We start from the raw sequence: 21,070 nt of genomic DNA on the forward strand, positions 1-21,070 counted from the left end.
GAACCCCCCAGTAGTGGGATTGAATGTGAGATTGAATAAGTGCACTCAATAACGTCCACAGTGGTTTCGGACAAATAGTGACAAATGTTCCCTTAAATATTGCCCTATTTAAAGTTTTTTGGCTTTTAGTATGAATATGTTAGCCTAACTGTTATCTATAAGCTATTGTGCTCCAAAACAATGACAAAATTTGCATTTAGAAGACCAAACCCAACGTTGAAAATGAAAATCAGGTTTATGTCAGAATCCAATGTCAGATTGACATTAATCTCCAACGTTGGACAGACGTTGTATTGTGGTTAAAAATGAAAATCGGGTTGACGTCAGAAACCAACATCAGTCGGGTTCAGACGTCAAACCGGCTTTCATTTCCAACCAAAATCCAACGTCTGTCCGAAGTTGGATATTGACGTCAACTCGACGTCGGGTTCTGACGTCAAACCGACTTCCAACCAAAATGCAACCCCTGACTGACGTTACTACTTTCTACTCAAGGACCTTGACAGAAACGTAGTGGAGTAAAAAGTAAGATATTTGTCTTTCAAAAGTAGTGAAGTTAAAGTAAAAAGTTTCCAGAAAAAATAATACTCTAGTAAAGTACAGATACTCAAAAAGTGTACTTAAGTACAGTACTCAAGTAAATGTACTTTGTAACTGTTCACCTCTGGTCTTAAGTCATATTAAAAAGTCATATTAAAAACACCACATAGACATTTAAACAACATTAAAAGCTTAATTTTCTTACTTTGAATTACCTTATGTAGGCCTACAGTACATAATTAAATCATCTAAATCAAACACATTTTTGTTCAGTGCGTGAGACAACACGCTCCATGAAAAACAGATTTTTCAAAACTGCTATCAATTTCTTTATGTTTAAAGCCTTTTTAATGAGCAAAAAAATAAATAAAAAAATCACAGAGTACACCCTTAAGATGCCTGTTCTCAATGTGCTGAGTAACTGAATCTCTCAGGCTGCCAAGTTTCTGCACATCTCCCACCCTAATAATGCAGTACCAGGAGCTGTGGGAAGTGTGGGAATTTGTTTTCCCATTCCCATTATGTATATATATATATTTATGTATCTATATATCTATATATATATGCATGTATGTATGTATATACATACACACACACATATTTAGAGAGAGAGAGAGAGAGAGAGAGAGAGAGATACATGTAGAGCTGGAGGGGGCGGAGCTTAGCGCTCTTTTGTTGATGCTGCTGTTTGAGACTCTAGATGCCGAGAGAGATTCTTGACCACAAACCTAAAAAAATACTACATCACATAGAGCATACATAAATTTTTGATAGGAACATGGGAATTTGGGAATATACTCTTTATTTGACCACCACAGCCTGCCTATGGAGTGGTAAGAAACCTAATGGATATTTTATTTTGTGGAATTATGTTCAATAATAGTTCCTGCTTACTTGTAAGATTACAGAGTTACAGTAAATGTCTGCAGAAAGTGGATTATAATATTTCAGATGCTACTGTGACATCAAATAAGGTTGAGGTTTGTTTTTTTAGGCTTGTTTATACGAGGATACAAGCCAGCATATTTACTGGGTCTGATCAAATAGGTCACAGCTTTATGTTGGAAGTTCATATGCAAGTTTATGTGTGTCGTATGCGGCTTGAATCTGGAGTTAGTTGGTCTTAATTTTTCTAATTGCAATGGCTTTGCTATATAATTATGGTCTTGTTCTGTTTCCATTCTTCAGAAAGTCTTTGAGTGCTCTTCCATTAGTGGCCCTGAATATGCGGTTACACTGGATGCTTTGTCTTTGTGCACAATATAGTGTCTCAGATACTGGCAGATCTCTCATCGCTCATGAATAACAGGTGCATCGTGGAATAAAGAAAAAGCCTGACGTAATCTGGATGTCCTCAGTGGAATTACATTATGAATGGATGTGATTTTAAGGGACTTACACTGGGAGAAATATCCCTGAGAGATGACGGCATTGAACTTTGGGAAATAAGCTAGAGTTAACTATGCTTTTTAGTTACAAAAAAAAACAAAAAACATAATATCTTGATTAAGTTTGCTGTCCAAATCTGGCAACAAAAAGATGCTTACTTAAGGAAAGTGCTTGAGTCTAATCAGTCAGACTGGCTGGAGATTTAATCACGGTCTGAAACCCAGCAGAAAAGCTTTGCTGAGAGTTTCAGATCAATACGTGTTCCTGTGAACGTCTCTGTTGAATCGCCAGCTCTCTCTCTCTCTCGAACATCTCACTCACTCGCAGCGAAGGTGAAACTCTGCAACCGTGTCTCATTGTTCATTCTCTGGCAGTGTCCCTTCAGGGAGAGCATCAGAGGAGACTCTACAGAGACCTGATGAAAGACTACAACCCGCTGGAGAGACCTGTGTTTAATGACACACACTCACTCACTGTGTATTTCACCTTCAGTCTCATGCAGATTATGGACGTGGTGAGTTTATTCATTCAATAATCAGAGATGAAACACTGAATATTCCCAGTTAAAAAAATATGGCCGTGAACGATGCTTTAGGATAATCCTAGTAAATTTGTTCTGCCTACAAGTTATACTATATCACGAGTCTGTTTTATTGAACAGTGATGGAGCAACAGATTTTGTGTGAAAATAAATCATAAAAGTGTTTTTTTATTGTTTGCTTAAAAATTGTATAAATGTATGAGGTGGTGAGGAGGTAAAACTAGAGTATTGATATAAGTATACTTACTAGCTAAAATAATATGCTTTTAATAATTGTAATTCTTAAGTTAAAACTTATTACAAAGTTTGTACTATTTTCGTTTTATTTTGATAAATGACTCATTTTTGTTCAGTAAATATACTAGAATTAAAATATGTTCATTTAAAAAAATACCAAAAATAATATTTAAAAAAGTAAAGATTCTGAAAGCTTTCCAATAAGATGGTTTCATTATGAATATGGTGATTATCTCTAAGGTGGAAACCCAACTTAATATGATATTTCCCATCTGAATCTGCTCTAATGTCAACAAATGGAAAAGTCAGCCGGCTGTTTATTATGTCAATTATTGAGCCGTTTTATCCCATATACCATACTTTTACATATTCTTCCATTATTGAGAATCTGTTGCTTTAATTACCTTGAACAAAACTGAAAATCATTAACGAGACCTTTGTCTCAAAATATAGACAATAATTTTATCGTTTTTTACATAAATCTACAACATTTTTTAAAACATTAAATATTAGATCAAATTAGCACAGAATTAACTTCACTATCGCGTCAGCCTTCAGCAAAATTACCATGTGCATCATCAAAAGGGCGGAAAAAAAAATGAATTTTTGTGCCATCTATTGATTTAAAAGAGAATAAAGTCAAATACGCCTTTTACCCCTTTGTTCAGATCACTTCCCCATATAATATCTCTCAATCTGTAGTAACATGAAGGTTTGAATGGTCAGATAACTTAAAGGAATAGTTCACTTAAAAATAAAAATTCTGTCATCATTTACTCACCGTCAAGTTGTTTCAAACCTGTATGAATTTCGTTCTTCTACTGAACACAAAATAAGATATTTTGAAGAATGTCGGTAACCAAACAGTTGATGGACCCCATTGACTTCAATAGTAGGACAAGAAATACTATGGAAGTCAATGGGGTCCATCAACTGTTTGGTTCCCGACATTCTTCAAAATATCTTTCTTTGTGTTCAGCAGAAGAAAGACTTTTTTAAGTGAACTATTCCTTTAAAAATTCATCTATAATACATTTTCATTTAATTGCAGTAAACATGCAATTAAGTGTCCAAAAACATTACATCCAGTTCTCACTTATATTTGTTTAAAGTATATTATTTCAGTAAAAAGTAGGCAAAAAAAAATAAAATCTTACTATTTCTTAGTGTTTTTGTCTTGTTTCCAGTCCAAATATCTAGAAATTCTTACATCAAGAATCATTTACTAGATAAGTAAAATGCCATTAGATATTATGTCTTGTTTTGTGGGGAAAAAATCTAAATGAAGTGAGTTTTTGCTTAAAACAAAGACAAAATCATCTGCCAATGGGGTAAGAAAGAAAAAATCTTGTTTCCGTTTGAATTAAGATAATTTTTCTTACCCAATTGGCAGATAATTTTGCTTTTTTAAAGCAACAACTCACTAAATATTGATTTATTTCCCCAGAGAACCAGACATAATATCTTATGGCCTTTCACTACTTTAGTAAATGCATGTTGATTTAAGAATTTTTATATATTTGGACTGGAAACAAGACAAAAATACCAAGTAAGAAAAGCATGTTTTGCAGTGCACTCTTCTTGACACTTGTGTCTGAAGAGTTAAGACTATGTAAATTATGATTTTAAAACTTGTTTTGGAAGTGGTTCTTCTCAGTTTTTATAAAAGTGCATCTTTGTCCTCCATCTACAGGATGAGAAGAACCAAGTGCTGACAACCAACATTTGGTTGCAGCTGGTAAGACAACAACACTTACCGTCAAGCACTTTTCACAATACACATTGTTTCAGAAAGTCATGTTAATGCTCATAAAATCTAGTCACATTTAGCAGATTAGAGCTGGCCGATAATATACTTGATATTTTGTGATGATACAAGCAATCAAGCAGTTGAGATTTACATGCTACTTTACATGACATTAACTGTGTTAGATCTCAGCAGTCATGTCCTTGACTTTGCTCCATAAAATAATTCTTAAAAGAATTGATGCATTATAATTCATGGTCATGTTTCATATATACAGTGCAATACTTCTGCCCTAAGCTCTTTAGATTCTGAAGGGCATTTGACATGAGATTCGGGTTCGCATGCCTAATTCAGTTTGCACCAAGCATACATTTTAAAGCATACATTTCCACGTTGTTTCTGGTTGATGTGTGTGCATTATGTGATCTGCTGTCTGACTCTTTGTTTTAGTACTGGTATGACTACTATCTTCAGTGGAACTCCTCTGAATATCCCGGAGTGACGAATGTAAGATTCCCTGACAGTCAGATCTGGAAGCCTGACATCTTACTTTATAACAGGTTTGTTCCTCACACAGGAGGCATCGAAAAATTCATACGTGCCATTAGCGAGAAAAGGAAAACCAAAGTAGCTTTTCAAGTGTAAATCCTGTACATGAAGGACTTCTTGAAGAGTGGTAAATTGCCTGGAAGAAATGCTGCTAACAGAGAATGGACACTGAGTTTGCACTGTGTCATGGAAAAAAAGGTTTGGCCTCATTTGTTCCTGTCTGGAAAAGCAGGAGTAGATGTAGTGGAATCTGCCACAGAAAATGCAGAATTCGCCTCTACTTTGAGGTCAAATAAATCAGGTCAGTGAATCGCGACATGGAAACTAAAATGGAATCAAATTTGACCACTGGTGCAAAGTTGCAATCTCATTAGATTTATGTATTGGTTGTGTTGGCCTGGAGTTTTCCTCAGGGATCTCTGAAACTGAATTCTTTATTCTTCAGCATGCCTCCATTATCTGAATGAGAATTAGTTTACACAAACACATTTGTGAAACTGCAAGGCAATTTTAATTTGACATTTTCCAGAAATCCTGTGCTTAACTACAGCTGTTAGTAAATTGCATTTACTTTGTATTGGACTAATCAGGAGTGTTTCTCTGAGATGTTCATAAATCACTCTTGTGTTCTTTTTAGTTAAAATGATTCTTGTGTTCTCCACAGTGCCGATGAAAGGTTTGACGCCACATTTCACACTAATGTGCTGGTGAACTCCTCTGGTGCCTGCCAGTACCTCCCGCCAGGTAATGTTCAGATGTTTATGGTGCCACAAGTCATATTTCCCACTTGGTCTACAAAAAAAAACTATTCTACACCCATTTCAAGCTCTGAATGAACAAATAAAATGGGTACTTGTAATATAAAATTTAAAATAAGGGATAAAGTCACAATGAACAAAGTCACAACTTAGGGTGTGTTCGCACTTACAGTTTTGGAAGAAGAAAATATGCAACATTTAGTCCTGGTTCACTTAACATTCACACTGTCATTTTTAACACCAACCCTAAAGATAAGAATAATGGTCCGTCATTAATAAGTAACTATGCAGGAAGTAATGCAGGACTAATGAGTAGTTCTACATTAACACTTCAGCTAACTAATATGGAAACAATATTAACTAATCAGTAACTAATATCGAATTTAGGACTAAGATAGTTCCTTATTAGGTAATCAATAGTTAATGAGATTGGCATCATTAAGAACTAATAAGTAATTATGACAACTTATAAAGAATTACTAATTGATTACTAATCACAACATTATCGTGTCTGAGACATTAGCAATTATCTTTTTTTACCTTCAACGTGGTCATAAAATTCATCACTACTTACTCAAGTGTTACCTAGTCACTCTTCAAGGACTACTTGTGATCTGGACCATTATTTTAAAGTGAAAAAGATGTTTTTCACTTTAAAATAATGGTCCAGATCACTAGTAGTTCCTGCATAGTGACTAGGTAACACTTGAGTAAATAGTGATGTATTTTATGACTATTTTCATAGTAAAAATGATGACTGATTACATCTCAGACACACGATAATGTTCTTTATAATTTGTCAGTTAGTTAATAGTTATTAATGAAGCTAATCTCATTAAGTAATTATTGATTACCTAATAAGGAATAATCTCCTAAATTTTATATTACTTACTGATTAGTTAAGCTTGTTTCTTAATTAGTTAATAGTAGTAGCTGAAGTGTTAATGCAGAACTACTCATTAGTCCTTCATTACTTCCTGCATAGTTACTTATTAATGACGGACCATTATTCTAAAGTGTTACCAAACTTTTTTTAGGGTGCTTTCACATCTGTAGTTCGGTTCATTTGGTCCAGACCAAGGGCGAAAAATGATACTTTGTAGCATTTTTCAGGCGTTTTGGTTCCTTTTCACACCACACTGATCGCTCTGGTCCGAATCAGTTTATGAGTTGATAAAACGAACCAAAATGCAGTCACGTGACAACATCCACATCACTCATTGGCCAGATGTGTCTTGAACGCATTTCCATAACTGCACTTCGATTGGTCAGAATTAACGTGCGGGAAAATTCCAACAGAACTCCCGGAAGTTAAACACTTGGTCCTTGGTCATTATTCCTGGTCATATTTTATTATATAGTTTGTCTACACCACTTTAGACAAACAATAATATTTGAGAATGAAGCGAGGATGCGGCTCGAAAATAATGTTAATAATTTCTATCAGGCTCCGCACCTCCTCACAACTCCACGTTAGTCCGCGAGCTGCCATCATAGACAGTAAAAGAAATGGACACAGCGACCCCATTGGATTCAACGGAGAAAAGTGAAGTCAATTAGAAGCACTCACTTCCTGATGGCTGAGCGACTGCGCAGACTCAAACTGAGCTTGACGAGATGTAGATGTGACGTGAGCAACCCGTCTGTCTTCTAGTAGCTGTGCCAAGAGAAATCTGAATCATTCCCTTCCGAAACTTGCAGAGACGGAGAGTGTGAGTAGGAGGTGTCCATGAGCTAGGAGCAGGAACAACTTTCGCTAAGTATTCTGATTAATAATTTTGTCATTTTGCCTCCACGTCCCCCCGATTGCCCGCGAGCTTCTCCTCCTGTCCATACGGTAATCTCTCTACTGTGCGACAGAGAGTCGCGTGGTTATGACGCAATCGTTAGCCTATTTTTACAAAAACTGCATCTACGGGGCCATAACGTAAGATACAAGGTAATGGAGCCTTTTATACATTTTCGTGTTTCTTTAGAAATAAACAATGGACAAATGGAGTCTTTAAACGCCTCAGATGTAAAGTTATTCGCTGTCAAAGTGACGCCAAAATGAATGGGAGTCAATGGAATGCTAACAGCAGGTGATTGTCCGCTAATCAATGGCGGCGCCCGGGGAAGCTTCAGTTTTTTATGAAAGATTACCCCCTTGGCTTATTATAACACACTTATTATAGCTTATTATAACACACTCTTTTGTTGTGGAAATAAAATTTATAGGCCTATTAGTGACAAATAATCATGTATGACAAATTGGATATTTATGCAATGGAATGCTTTGCTTTAGTAAGTGTCAGTAAAATGAAATCCAAAACCACTTTTGTATTGGCCAAAAGTTACGTAGTGCACGTTTAAATTAATTTCCATTAATCAAAAAAATCAGCAAGTATGATTATATGGAAAGCTAAATATACCTTCTTATGTTACTTCTAGTTTTGGTCTAAAGAGTTGATAAGCTCTTTGATGTGAATGTAGATTTGCCTGTTCAGCATTTGCCTCCACTACTTCATTTAGTTTTCTCCTCGTTTCTTGCTGTGAAAGCTGAAGCAAGCTCTATCCCGAGATAAACATTTGATTCATGAGGAGATGTGGTCCTGGCAGTGAGTTTGCAGTAAATTCTCCATGTAGTGACATTGAAGAGATTGCCTTCTCCTGAACCTCCATAAAGCTTTGTCAGAAGCCTAGTTATGCTTTATGGGAATGAAAGCACTGAACCATCCATGCTAAATTACATACGTATGTCTTTACTGGCATCTTCAATTTATGTAGTGGCAGCCGCCTCATTGAACAGTTCCCCAAATGTTCATTTTCATCTGTTATGCTTCATATAAATCTCATTTTTGCATGAGATGCAATTTTATAATAATAATAATAGTAATGATGATCAATGATAAGTATTTTATTTTTATTTTATGGCTTAAAGTGCTCTCCGATGTGCTGGTGGAAGATCCGTTTGATTTCCCTCCACTGAAAATCACATTTATGTTCACAGGGATCTTCAAAAGCACTTGCTACATCGATGTTCGCTGGTTCCCCTTTGACCTTCAGAGGTGTGATCTGAAGTTCGGCTCCTGGACGTATGGCGGATGGTCTCTGGACCTGCAGATGATTGATGCTGACATCACAGGATATATCGCTAATGGAGAGTGGGACCTTGTGGGTAAGTGATAAACTGTAAAAAAAAAATGTATGCATGTTGTTAAAACAGTCTGAATAGACGCTTACAGACTTTATCGGTATTTTATTGTTTTCCTTACTTAGACTTCCCTTGTGAAAAAGAAGTGCCCTTAAAATCTATTTCAAAAATTATACTTGTAGATAATATAATAAAAGCTGCTTAAGTGCACTTAAAGAGAGTACACTTTCATGTCTTTCATTTCTTTAAAAAGTGCACTTTTGTAATAATATTTAAAAATGTAAAATGCATTTTGTTTAAAGACGCTTGACACTTTCTTGATATGTGGACTAACATGCTAACTTGATTCTAATTTTAACATGCAATACATCAAAAGAAAGAACACACTGTAAAAATGAATACGCTATATCTACTCAATAAAATTGTGGCAACAGATTACAAGCAATATTATTAATTAAATGTAACAAATTAGTATTGAGTAATAATTAATCAAATTAATTCCTTAAAAGTTAACCATTTAAAATGAGTAAAATTTACCAAAAACATTTTTTAAACAAAAATATCTGAATAACAGACAGACGTCAAAGATGAATTAAGAACTATTTATTTTTTATTGCCAACATTGAAGACACCTGATGTTAACAAGCAGAATCACTGAAGGAGAAAACCGTAATTTTAAGTCACCATTACGGTGATGAGTGTTTGTTTTAGTTGGGCTCTTGACCCTTATATCATTAACTTTAGATTTTGTTTGGCTGCTGTACCTGAGTTATAACAGCCAGATGAACAAATAGAAAAGGTGATCTGATGGTATTGGTTGTGTTTTAACATAATCATTATTTCACAATCATTTGAAATGAATCACTGAATTCATATAGAGCCTAATTTCTGAGTTAGGTTTACTTTATTAATTACAGCAGCACTGTCTTGTACAGTATAATACTTCTAACTTTTACAATGCAATCCAAAGAATTTCTTAAAAATTTCTCATATACAAAAAAAACTATTTTATGTTTTGTTTTGTTTAGTTTTTAGACACAGCCTGTGAATCTCAACAATGGTGACAATTATAAAGCATGTTGCAGTGCATTCTGGCTGTCACCAATCAAAACTCATTCATGGCTCCCATCATGCATTGCTGCATGAATAAATAATGAGCTTATGATCAGAGGTGATCTGTTTGTCACCATTGCTGAGATTCATACGCTAATTCTTGATGTCTGTGTGTGCCTACATAAGAAATATATTTGAAGTTTTTTTAATTAATTTGAAAATTTGGATTTCATTGAAAAGGCTAAAAATATTATACTGTACAAGGACAGTGCAGACCCTCTGCTTTAAAAGAAGAAAAAGAAAAAAGAAACATTTTATTCTACAGTAGCTTCATGCATTCTTTTTTTTAATCAACACTTGAATGTGGGTAAGTTACATTCAGCAAAAAGTTTTTCAGAAGACTGCATCTGGATCGCGATCAACTGATCATCAAAAGCAGTTATTAAGAAAAGTACTGAGTAGAATTTTTGTGCCGTCTAGTGGTTTAAAAGAGAATAAAGTTGAATGTGCCTCTTACCCTGGTTCGCCTTTAGCCCTGTTGTACCCTACTTTTTTTTTTTTTTTTTTTTTTTAAGTTTGCTAAAGTTTACTTCTTTTTCACAAGGGTTATATCAAGCTCAGTAGTTCAGCTCTGTTATAGGAAAAAAATCTAGTGATTTTTTTTTTTGGGGGGGGGGGGGGTGTTTAACTATGACAGTATCACATTACACATTCAATTTATGGCGCTATTAAGCATTGGTGCACTGACCTTAAACCTTGTGACAATCACAGCCCTGAAACAATGTGAATGTACAGTAACAGGTTTGAATGGTCATTGCACAGAACATTCATTTTATAAGGTTACCAATTATCTGTAACTCAGAGGTTCCAGGTCGAAGGAATGAGAAATTCTACGACTGCTGCAAGGAGCCGTACCCAGATGTGACGTTCACAGTGGTGATGCGGAGACGAACGCTGTACTACGGTCTTAATCTGCTCATTCCCTGTGTGCTCATCTCCACTCTGGCTCTGCTCGTCTTCCTGTTGCCTGCCGACTCAGGAGAGAAGATCTCTCTCGGTGAGATACACACTCTGTCGTCATTTTAAAATGTTAATGTTAGGTGTGATGTTAAGGAATTGTGTTCATTCAAGTGTGCATTTACAAATCTGTAATTAGTTTGAGATGTCATGTGTTCCTAAAAATCCTCGCCTTGAATTTTTGGGAAGAAAAACTTTTAAACTAGGGATGCACGATATATCGGCCACCATGTCGGTATCGGCCATTATCGACCCGATAAGACAATTTGGCTGATACATTAAAGCCGATAAGTAGTGGATTATTTCCTTCAGCTGAGACACTTCAGATGCGCACTGTTCGCCATGATGGTTTTGAATTGCTTGAAATATGATTGGAATCACTTCAAAAAAAGGAAAGATACAGTAAAGTGCAACATGCAGCACAAGTCTGTCATATCGGCTACATAAAATTATAAAAATTATAATTGTGTGTTTGAGACATGGCTTTTAATGGTGAGATTTATGTTTTTGTAATTAGGCTCTCAAAAATGATATACAAATTTGGATTTAGATTTATCTGCAAATATATCGGTTATCGGCTTTCAAATATCGGTATCGGACAAAATTTTCATACAGGCGCATCTCTAGTTTCTACCTTCCACTCCATGTGGGAAATCATCAAGACATTAGCCGCATTTCCACCATCAGGCCAAACCATTCTCGTTGCTCAACCGCTCCATTGCGTTCTATATGGTTTTATTTTCCTCCTTGGTGGAAAAGCAGCTTTTAAAAGAAATTATGCACTTCACCTTTAAAGGGGTTTATTACGGGAGCCTCACTCTTATACTGCTGTAAACCGAATTGCATAAATGTCACATTTGCCATTTTAAAAATCATTAATTTAATTTCTCACATCGGCAGACTTAACCTTCCTTTTTTTGCTGACTTAGTGAAATATCCACATTTAAACCAACACCATATGAAATTCACTTTGGCACAGGCACACGATTTATGCGGACATCCCTGTAAGCTACTGTAAGTGGCGTGTAGTGAGATTGATGGCTTCGGTGATTAATGCAGTTGGAGAGCTCTGAAGGACCAATGCCTCTGTTTATCAGGCCGGCTGGATTTATTTCAGAGGATGCTGCCACAGTGAGTGAGGGAGCGCTCTGGAAGAGACTGAACCTCAAATCACGGCACAACACAATTTATTATTTTTTATAATTATATTATTGGTATTAGTGTGATGAAGCTGCCAGCATTACTTTGCACAGAGTGAGTCGTTGGCCATTGCTCTGAGAGTTACTCAAGATCAATACTCTAAATACCAGCAATTAGCCGACTGTGTATGAAACAGTACATTTAATTTCATCTTTTATAGCTCTTCTTATTTTATCTTATCTACTGTGATTAGGGCACTAAATTATGATATTTTATAGTTACCAAAATAAGATTTAAGCCAGACTGCTTTTTTGCATTCTCTTGGATCATCTTGAAAGTAATATACTTGGGACTAGTTGTCACATATTTCCTCTAATTGAACATTTCTCATATTGGGTCTGTTTTTTGTTTTGTTTTTACAGTTACTGTATAGACAAATCTTAGAGAGATTGAATTATAGTGTACACTAGCTGTTTCAAACTCATATATTAGATGCATATGTACACATACATGTATCTGGTTCAGTGAAACTCTAGATGGCACAGGCTGATCAGTCCTTTACATGCAATCACATAATTACTACATGGCACAAGCTGATTGGCCTCTGCTTATCCAGCAGCCAATGAGATTGCTTGCTCAACATTTAAATAACCTGGTTCAGTGTTCACTGTAAGCTGGTCCTGCAGTGCTATCAGAGCTCCTCTGAGACCCTCCACCTCCCCAGCTCCACCTGCCTAGATCTGGATTCACGTATGCATATTCGTGCAGTAGCGGCTTATCTTACGTTCACAGCAAAAACTGTGTCTCTTTTGGCAGTAGCAAGTCCATACTTGTCCATATGTGGCAGATTTAGTCGACCAAATACATTAAAATCGTAATATCTAATTGCATGCTAAAACTATTCAGAGAGTTGTCATGATTAAAATAGCTCTTTTGAGCACTAGCCCAAGCTTCCTCTTTATCTGTCTTCAGTGTTGTGATTTCATATGAAAACTGTCACAGTGTTGGAGTGAGTAATATTATTAATATTTTTTATTATTATTATTATTATTATCAGGGATCACAGTCCTGCTCTCATTGACAGTTTTCATGCTTCTGGTAGCTGAGATAATGCCGGCGACATCAGACTCTGTACCCTTAATAGGTAAGTCCAATTTGTAATGATGATTTGTAATCAAAATCGTTTTGTTGTTGTTGTTTTTATACCTTCATACTTTATAATAATTTACTTGGTTTAACCACTTTGCAAAGCCTTTATAATCACTGTAAAGGAGAACTTTCTTTTAGGAGTAAAACTGAGTTTGGAGTTATATCTGTAAAACTTGGACAAAGACATTCAGGAACACTTATAAACAATAGGCTTGAAAGATAATTTAATATTAATAAAATAAAAGGCCACTTAAGTGTACTTGATTACACTTTAATCACTCTTTCTTAACACATTTTTAAAATGTAATATTGTTTTACTTTAAAAGTACATTTAAATTATGTTGTAATGATCTTTTGTCATGCTTAAAAGTACTAAACTAACATACAGTACTAACGCACATGTTACTTGATTATAATTTTTACTCTGTACATTTGACATTACATTTAAAAATGTAAATGTACTAAATTGCAACTTAGCTGAAATTGAAGTCGTTTCATAATTGATGAATTTTGCAACTGTTATTTTCCTGTTTATTTTTGTTTCTGCCATGAAACCATCTGTATTATATAAAGCACTATACAAATAAATGTAACGTTAGTTTTTGTCTTTAATAGGTTTTTCTTTAGTTTGTTAATATAATTCTCTCTATCCTCTGATTAGCTCAATATTTCGCTACCACCATGGTTATTGTTGGACTGTCTGTGATAGCCACAGTCTGGGTATTACAGTATCACTACCATGATCCTGATGGAGGAAAAATGCCAAAATGGGTGAGACTCTTGTTTATTTACCATATAAACTCATCTGGTGGGTTACTTCCATGTGTGTGTTCGGAAAACAGTGTTAATTACAGGGTTCGTGCACATTTTTACCAATAAATTCCCATGATTTTTGAGGCAAATATTCATGACCTAATGTTCCATGACAGTCTATGTATACATGTAAACTAAAAATTAACTCTAAACCAAACCCTAACCGTAATTCTATAAGTACATGTATTTATTTAATATTACTCAGTACTTATTTGAGTAAGTACAATGTAACTACGTCACCTTAAAATAAAGGGTTACACTTTATTTTAAGGTGTCATTGTTACAGTGTAATTATATATTTAAGTTCTGAGTAATAATAATTAACTACATGTACTTACTATAGGGTTAGGGTAGGATTAGGATTTGGTTGAGGGTTAGTTGCATGCAATTATGCATCATTTATTGTTATTACTATGGTAAGTACATGTAACAAGGACACTGTAAAACAAAGTGTTACAGAATAAAGTGTAACCGAATAAAGTAATCAAATGAAAAATAACACTGGATAGTTTACACAGTAAATAAAAAATTCGTAAATTCAAGTTAAAAATTAAAAATTTAAGTTACAAAAGTTATTCAGTCAAGAGCAGTGAGTGATTTTCTCTTTGTCTTTCGCTGTTTGATCGACATTAATGAAAGCAGGTTTATTAGGCTGCTGTCACTTTAAGTGCACGGATCCAACATACCACTACACGTTTTCTCTGTCAACCTTTTACACCACTTAAGACATAACCAACTTTTTTTATGAGGATACTCGCCAAGACGGGCATTTTGCTGCATTTTTATGTGCATTCACCCGTTTAAGCGCAATAAGCCGTGAAAATAACTCAATTTGGTACTCGCCGGCTGTTTGCAAGGCAGCTTTATGTGCACGCGCTTTGATTGTGACTGCGCACAGGAAGAAAAGCGAGTATAGCATGCGAGTACACCGAATGGTTTAAAATCGATTGAATGTTTAAACTGGCAAGACTTAAAAAGACTTGGAAATGATAAACTTTTGTGATGATGCAACACAATTGGCAATTCCATCAAATGTCCCGAAACGCAAGTGGAAGCCATCATTTGTAGTGAAGATGCAATGTTCTGATGTGAAGCCATTTGCGTCTCATAAGAGAGAGAAAGCGAGAGAGAGAAGACACTGTAAAAGGTCCATGTACGTTCATTAATTTTTCGACTTAAAATTGAAAGTATAAAATAAGAAAACGACTTATTTATTTGTTTTTCATTTTTTCATTTTTTTTTTTTATAAAAAAATGAGAATTCAGATGCGAGATAACCTATAATTAACCTATAATTAATATTTCTGAAATAATCAGCTAATATTTTCCTGGCACATAGGTTGTCGAACCCATGCCTATAGAGAAGAAACCCCTTTCTAGGCCCTGCCCATTGCGATTTGTGTCAAAGCATTCCTTAGTAGTCCGGTTGTCGGATTATTATTTTGTTGCACGGAACTATGGAAGAACTAAAGCGGCACGGGTTGATATTTGGTCGACCAATCAGCGGAAAGGGGCGTTTCAGCCCCGCCCCCATGTGGAAATCGAATATTCAAGCAGTTTATGCATTTTCTACTCCTGTCCTGAATCTAAAAATCTAAAATCAAGCCGAATTCTCATTTTTTTATTTTTTTGGAAAAAAGAATAAATGAACCGTTTTCTCATATTTCTACTTTCAATTTTAAATCAAAAACGAATAAACTCAACGTACACGGACCGTAAAATCATTACTATTTTAAAATTCCATGACTTTTCCAGGTTTTCCGTGACCATACGAACCCTGTATTTAATAGTAATTTTTCCTGCTAGACCCGTGTGGTGCTGTTGAACTGGTGCGCGTGGTTCCTGCGGATGAAGAGGCCTGGCGAGGACAGAGTTCGCTCAGCTTGTCACAATATGCATCCGCGCAGCAGCGTCTCCAGCGTGGATCTGAACATCAGCACTGGAGCCACACAGTCCACCAATGGAAACCTGCTGTACATCGGCTTCCGCGGGATGGACACTCTTCACTACGCCACTTCACCGGATTCAGGGGTGATCTGCAGTCGACTCGTCGCCTCAGGAGAGGAAGATGTGCTTCTCCCTGGAGCTCAGGCGTCTTCTGTTAGCAGCGGTCCTAGCGAAACTGAACTCTCCAAAATCTTGGATGAGGTTCGGTACATTGCCAAACGCTTCCGGGACCAAGACGAGGAAGAGACTTTGTGTAATGAGTGGAAGTTTGCAGCATCTGTCATTGACCGTCTTTGTCTCATGGCCTTTTCCCTGTTCACCACTCTCTGCACCATTGGTATCTTAATGTCTGCCCCGAACTTCGTAGAGGCCATATCCAAGGATTTCTTCACCTAAGGCCAAGGCCCCATTATAGTTATTTTTACTTCTCAGAGCCTCTTAAGTGTAACGATACACTTCTTTTATAGATTAACTCTCTAAAATTTGACATGAAGGAAATCGTTCACCCAAAAATATAAATAAATTGACTTTGTATGGGAGTGAGCAGAGTGAACCCATTCACAAAAGAAATATATTTGAAATACACTACTGGTCAAAAGTTTTAGATCGGTAAGATTTTGTATGTTTTTAAAACAAGTCTCTTCTGCTCACCAAGGCTGCATTTATTTGATAAAAAAAAAAAATATTATTGTGAAATATTATGACAATTAAAAATGACATTTTCTATTTTAATATATTTTAAAATGTAATTTATTCCTCAGATCAAAGCTGAATGTTCAGCATCATTACTCCAGTCTTCGGTGTCACATGATCCTTCAGAAATCATTCTAATATGATGATTTGATGCTCAAAAAACATTCATTATTATTTTCAATGTTGAAAACAGTGTACAATTTTTTTTCAAAATTCTTTGATGAATAAAAAGTTCAAAAGAACAGCATTTATTTAAAATAGAATATTTTCTAACATTATAAATGCCTTTACTGTAACTTTTGATCAGTTTAACTCATCCTTGATGAATAAAAGTATTGATTTATTTTATTTATTTCCCCCAAAAATAAAATTTAAATTCTTACTGACCCCAAACTTTTGAACGGTAGTGTTTAATGTTACAAAAGCTTTAGATTTCAGATAAATGCTGTTCTTCTGAACTTTCTATTCATCATAGCATCATGAAATAAAAATGTAAATAACTGTTTTCAACACTGATAATCATAAATGTTTCTTGAGCATCAAATCATCATATTAGAGTGATTTCTGAAGGATCATGTGACACTGAAGACTGGAGTAATGATGCTGAAAATTCAGCTTTGATCACAGGAATAAATTACACTTGACTATATATTCACATAAAAAACAGCTGTTTTAAATTGTAATAATATTTCACAATATGTCTGTTTTTGTTTGTATTTTTAATAAAATAAATGCAGCCTTGGTGAGCAGAAGAGATTTCTTTTAAAAACATTAAAAATCTTACCGATCTAAAACTTTTGACCGGTAGTGTATATTTTCAGAATATATTTTGGAATATATGCAAATATTTGAAATTGGCCCAATAAATATATTTCACACTTAACATTATATATTTTTGTTATATTTCAGAATATATTTCAATGTATTTTTTTCTGTATGGGTCCCCAAAAGTGTAAAAAATATATGTGGCATATATTCCAAATACATTGAAATATATTCTGAAATATAATAAAAATATATGATGTTAAGTGTGAAATATATTTATTGGGCCAATTTCAAATATTTGCATATATTCCAAAATATATACTGAAATTCTATTTCAAATATATTTCTTTTGTGTATGGGAACATTTAGCTCAACATCTCCTTTTGTAGTTCACTCAACAAAAGAAAATTATACATGTTTGAAACGACATGAGGACGAGAAAATGATTCATGAAATTATGAACCGGTCCTTCAAGACTAGTCTCAATGAATGTTTTTAAGTGTTTGTGTAGTAGTGGCTCTATAAATGTGATGTATCAATTGTAGTGTGGACCAAAGACAAGACTTTATATTATATGCACTTTATAAAAGTTTCTGTTTTTCATTAGTTTGCTCCACCTAAAGAACATGCATATAAATTTCTCTGTCTTGTTGTATCTGCCATCATGCTTTGTTGGTAGTAATCACTGCTGTTGTATATCTTCATGCTCATGTCTTTATTCCAGTATGTAATTCCTGATGATTCAGTCAGTGTTTATGTGATGATATTAAGGTGGAGATTTCGACCTATTTTTTTCTTTCAAAATATTGTACAGTATAATGACAAATAAACATATTTTTGTAGGTTGAATCTGATTTGTCAGACTTATTAAATGTGTTGAAACCAGCAAAAAGTTAAAAATCAATAACCCCTCAGATGCTCTAAGGAATACATATTATTTCAAATTATAATACAGATTGTTCCAATCCTGAATTCTGATCAGTCAAAGATTTTCCATTTAGACAAAAATATGCAATATTTTACAGAACGTTATGTTTGTTTCCATGTCAGGGACTATATCTTCTAACAGAAGGATGGCACTTAATTAATTTGTTTAATATGTAAATGTGCCCTTAATAAAAGGACATTTGATCAAATCAAGACACTTTGTTGTTCCTAACAAAGCCTTTCAGCTATGATCACACTATATTGACAGTGTAGCATATATAGTTTCATGTAAATTGCTTAAACATATTCAATAATAAACTGAGATCTTTGCCATCAGGCTTTTTACTTATTTTTAAAGGGATACTCCACTTTTTTGGGGAAATAAGCTCATTTACAACTCCCCCAGAGTTAAACAGTTGAGTTTTACCATTTTCGAATCCATTCAGCCGATCTCCGGGTCTGGCGGTACCACTTTTAGCATAGCTTAGCATAGATCATTGAATCGGACAGGACCATTAGCATCTCTCTCAAAAAAATTACCAAAGGGTTTCGATATTTTTCCTATTTAAAACTTATAACTGTTCCTCGTTATTTTAAAGTGACGAAATCAAGAACTTTTTTATCTGTACCTGGCATGATTCGGAAAGAACTTTCACGCGAATCTGACTGACAGATAAACAGCGCGTTTTTAATTCAGTGCTGCTGTTTATGTTGTGGTTATTTCAGCAAACAGTTTAGTAAATTTTAAAACAGCATTAAGTAATTTTTTTATTTATCATTCAACTGAACTGTGCGCACGCATTTTAGACACAAAGTCCACTACTCCTTGAATAAGTGATGTTTTTCACACATAATTTGACACAGATTCTCAGATTAATTATGCTCTAAACTGAGATTAACCAATTTAAGATCTATTTTATTTATGTGGCATTAGAAACCTCTCTTTTACAGTTTTCTAACTTGATTGATTAAATTCGGTCATCTATCCATAATCCATGCACTCTGTAAACGTTCTTCTGTTCTTCCTCATCAAAGCAGTCTGTAATGCAGCTCATGCAGTAACTGTGTCCACAGGAAAGAGTCACTGGATCCTTAAGGAGGTCCAGGCAGATTGAACAACTGAACTCCTGGGAAAAAGTAGTGTTCGCCATATCACTGCAAGTACACTCAGATGAAGAGTGACAAACAACAGTTCAATAACACTTAAGTTTCGGTTTCTCTCAACTGATCACATGATCTACTGCTTCTGTGTGCAAAACGGGTGTGTCCAGTTGAAGCGAAGTACATAGAGTAGGGGAGCGCGGGGCACAACCCAACACATTTTGGTTATTGCTCAATTCTAAAAAAAATTATTAAGTTAGATTCATCTTTTTTTCACAAGCAACATACACATCTCTGCTACAAATGTATAGTTTGATATTGTTTGTACATCTGTATAGATAGACAGCCATCCCTCATCAAATCATCCTTCTTTTATGGATCAATATTATGGATAGAGATATAGGGCTGCACAGTTTTGCAATAAATAAATAAATATTATAAATAAAAAAATATTGCTATTGAATTGTATTTGTGTGTGGCAACTGCATGCAAACTTATTATTAATAATAATAGTGCAATTGTGTCATGTTGACCACTAAATGATTGTTCAGTAAAGTGTTCAGCATTTGGCAGTTGAAAACAAGGTTAGGCTTCTAGTGAGTCTCCGAGACGAGTTTGCCCGGGATATCGAAATCGCCCAAAATGTCCGGGAGTCGGCTTTTGCGTTCTACAGTCGCCATTCATTATGTTTACTGTGGCGAGCAGGACGAGGTTGAGGGCCGCGGGAGAACGGCGCGAGGCCGGTGGCGTCATTACTGAGACGCACCGGTCTCGCATCTCTCACGGAGGAGCGGGAATTTTCTTAGCAATGTTAAAAAGCACATCAACCGATCACTTGTTTAGCGTTCATATAAACACTACATTCAGATTCACCAATCGGAATTAATTCAGCTAACGTTAGATTGAAACAAAAGGTGTGCATGTAAACAATGAATGGCGACCGCAGAAAGCAAAAGCCGAATCCCGGACATTTTGGACGATCTCGACGGCCGGACATGTCCGGGAAAAAGAGGATGGTAACCCCTACTACTCAGCTTTCTCCTACTACTCAGTTTTCTCCACAGAACAAGAGCCTGCTAGCTTAGATTCCAAAGAAAGACGGCTGAACTATGTGTACATTCTGTGAGTGAGATCCCTCCCTCTATGGGCAGGTTGAACACATGCGGAACAACGCCTTCTACTGGCTGTAGTCTCTTGCCTCTGGCCAGAAAATCCTCAGATGACGCAAAATGATGATTTTTGTGTCATCGGAGGATTTTTTCCAGACAAAAAATACATAAATCTCTCCTCTCAGGGGGATATGAGGGTGGAAAGCATGGTAATTCTAAAATACTACAGGTTTTCTACTAATACAAAGCTTAATGCTAAATCCTGAAGTATCCCTTTAAGCTCTTGTGGAAGAGGCGTGTCTTCAGATACTTCCTGAAAGTTGTGATGGTCTCATCAGATCAGGTGGAGGTTGAGGTCCACTAGAGCGTCAGTTCCTGATTGTGTTACTACTTTCAAGACTGTGAATACAGGTCGTGTTTGTTCAGAAAGTTTCTTACCAATAGGCTTGCTTATTTATTAAAA

The 21,070-nt window shown here is 35.4% G+C and overlaps 1 protein-coding gene across 1 annotated transcript; it reads left to right on the forward strand.

The window, feature by feature from the left end:
• Nucleotides 1–1,238: 1,238 nt before the first annotated feature.
• On the forward strand, nucleotides 1,239–16,560 carry chrna7a (cholinergic receptor, nicotinic, alpha 7a (neuronal)). Its single transcript, XM_084109562.1, has 10 exons — nucleotides 1,239–1,373; nucleotides 2,304–2,443; nucleotides 4,401–4,445; nucleotides 4,905–5,014; nucleotides 5,668–5,747; nucleotides 8,751–8,918; nucleotides 10,810–11,004; nucleotides 13,162–13,248; nucleotides 13,915–14,024; nucleotides 15,872–16,560. Exons 1-10 carry the CDS (start codon nucleotides 1,319–1,321, stop codon nucleotides 16,406–16,408), a joined length of 1,527 nt encoding a protein of 508 aa, XP_083965688.1. The 5' UTR covers nucleotides 1,239–1,318; the 3' UTR covers nucleotides 16,409–16,560.
• Nucleotides 16,561–21,070: the final 4,510 nt, after the last annotated feature.

This window comes from Abramis brama (assembly GCF_963993115.1).
Source record: "Abramis brama genome assembly, chromosome: 3".
Classification (NCBI taxonomy): Eukaryota; Metazoa; Chordata; class Actinopteri; order Cypriniformes; family Leuciscidae; genus Abramis; species Abramis brama.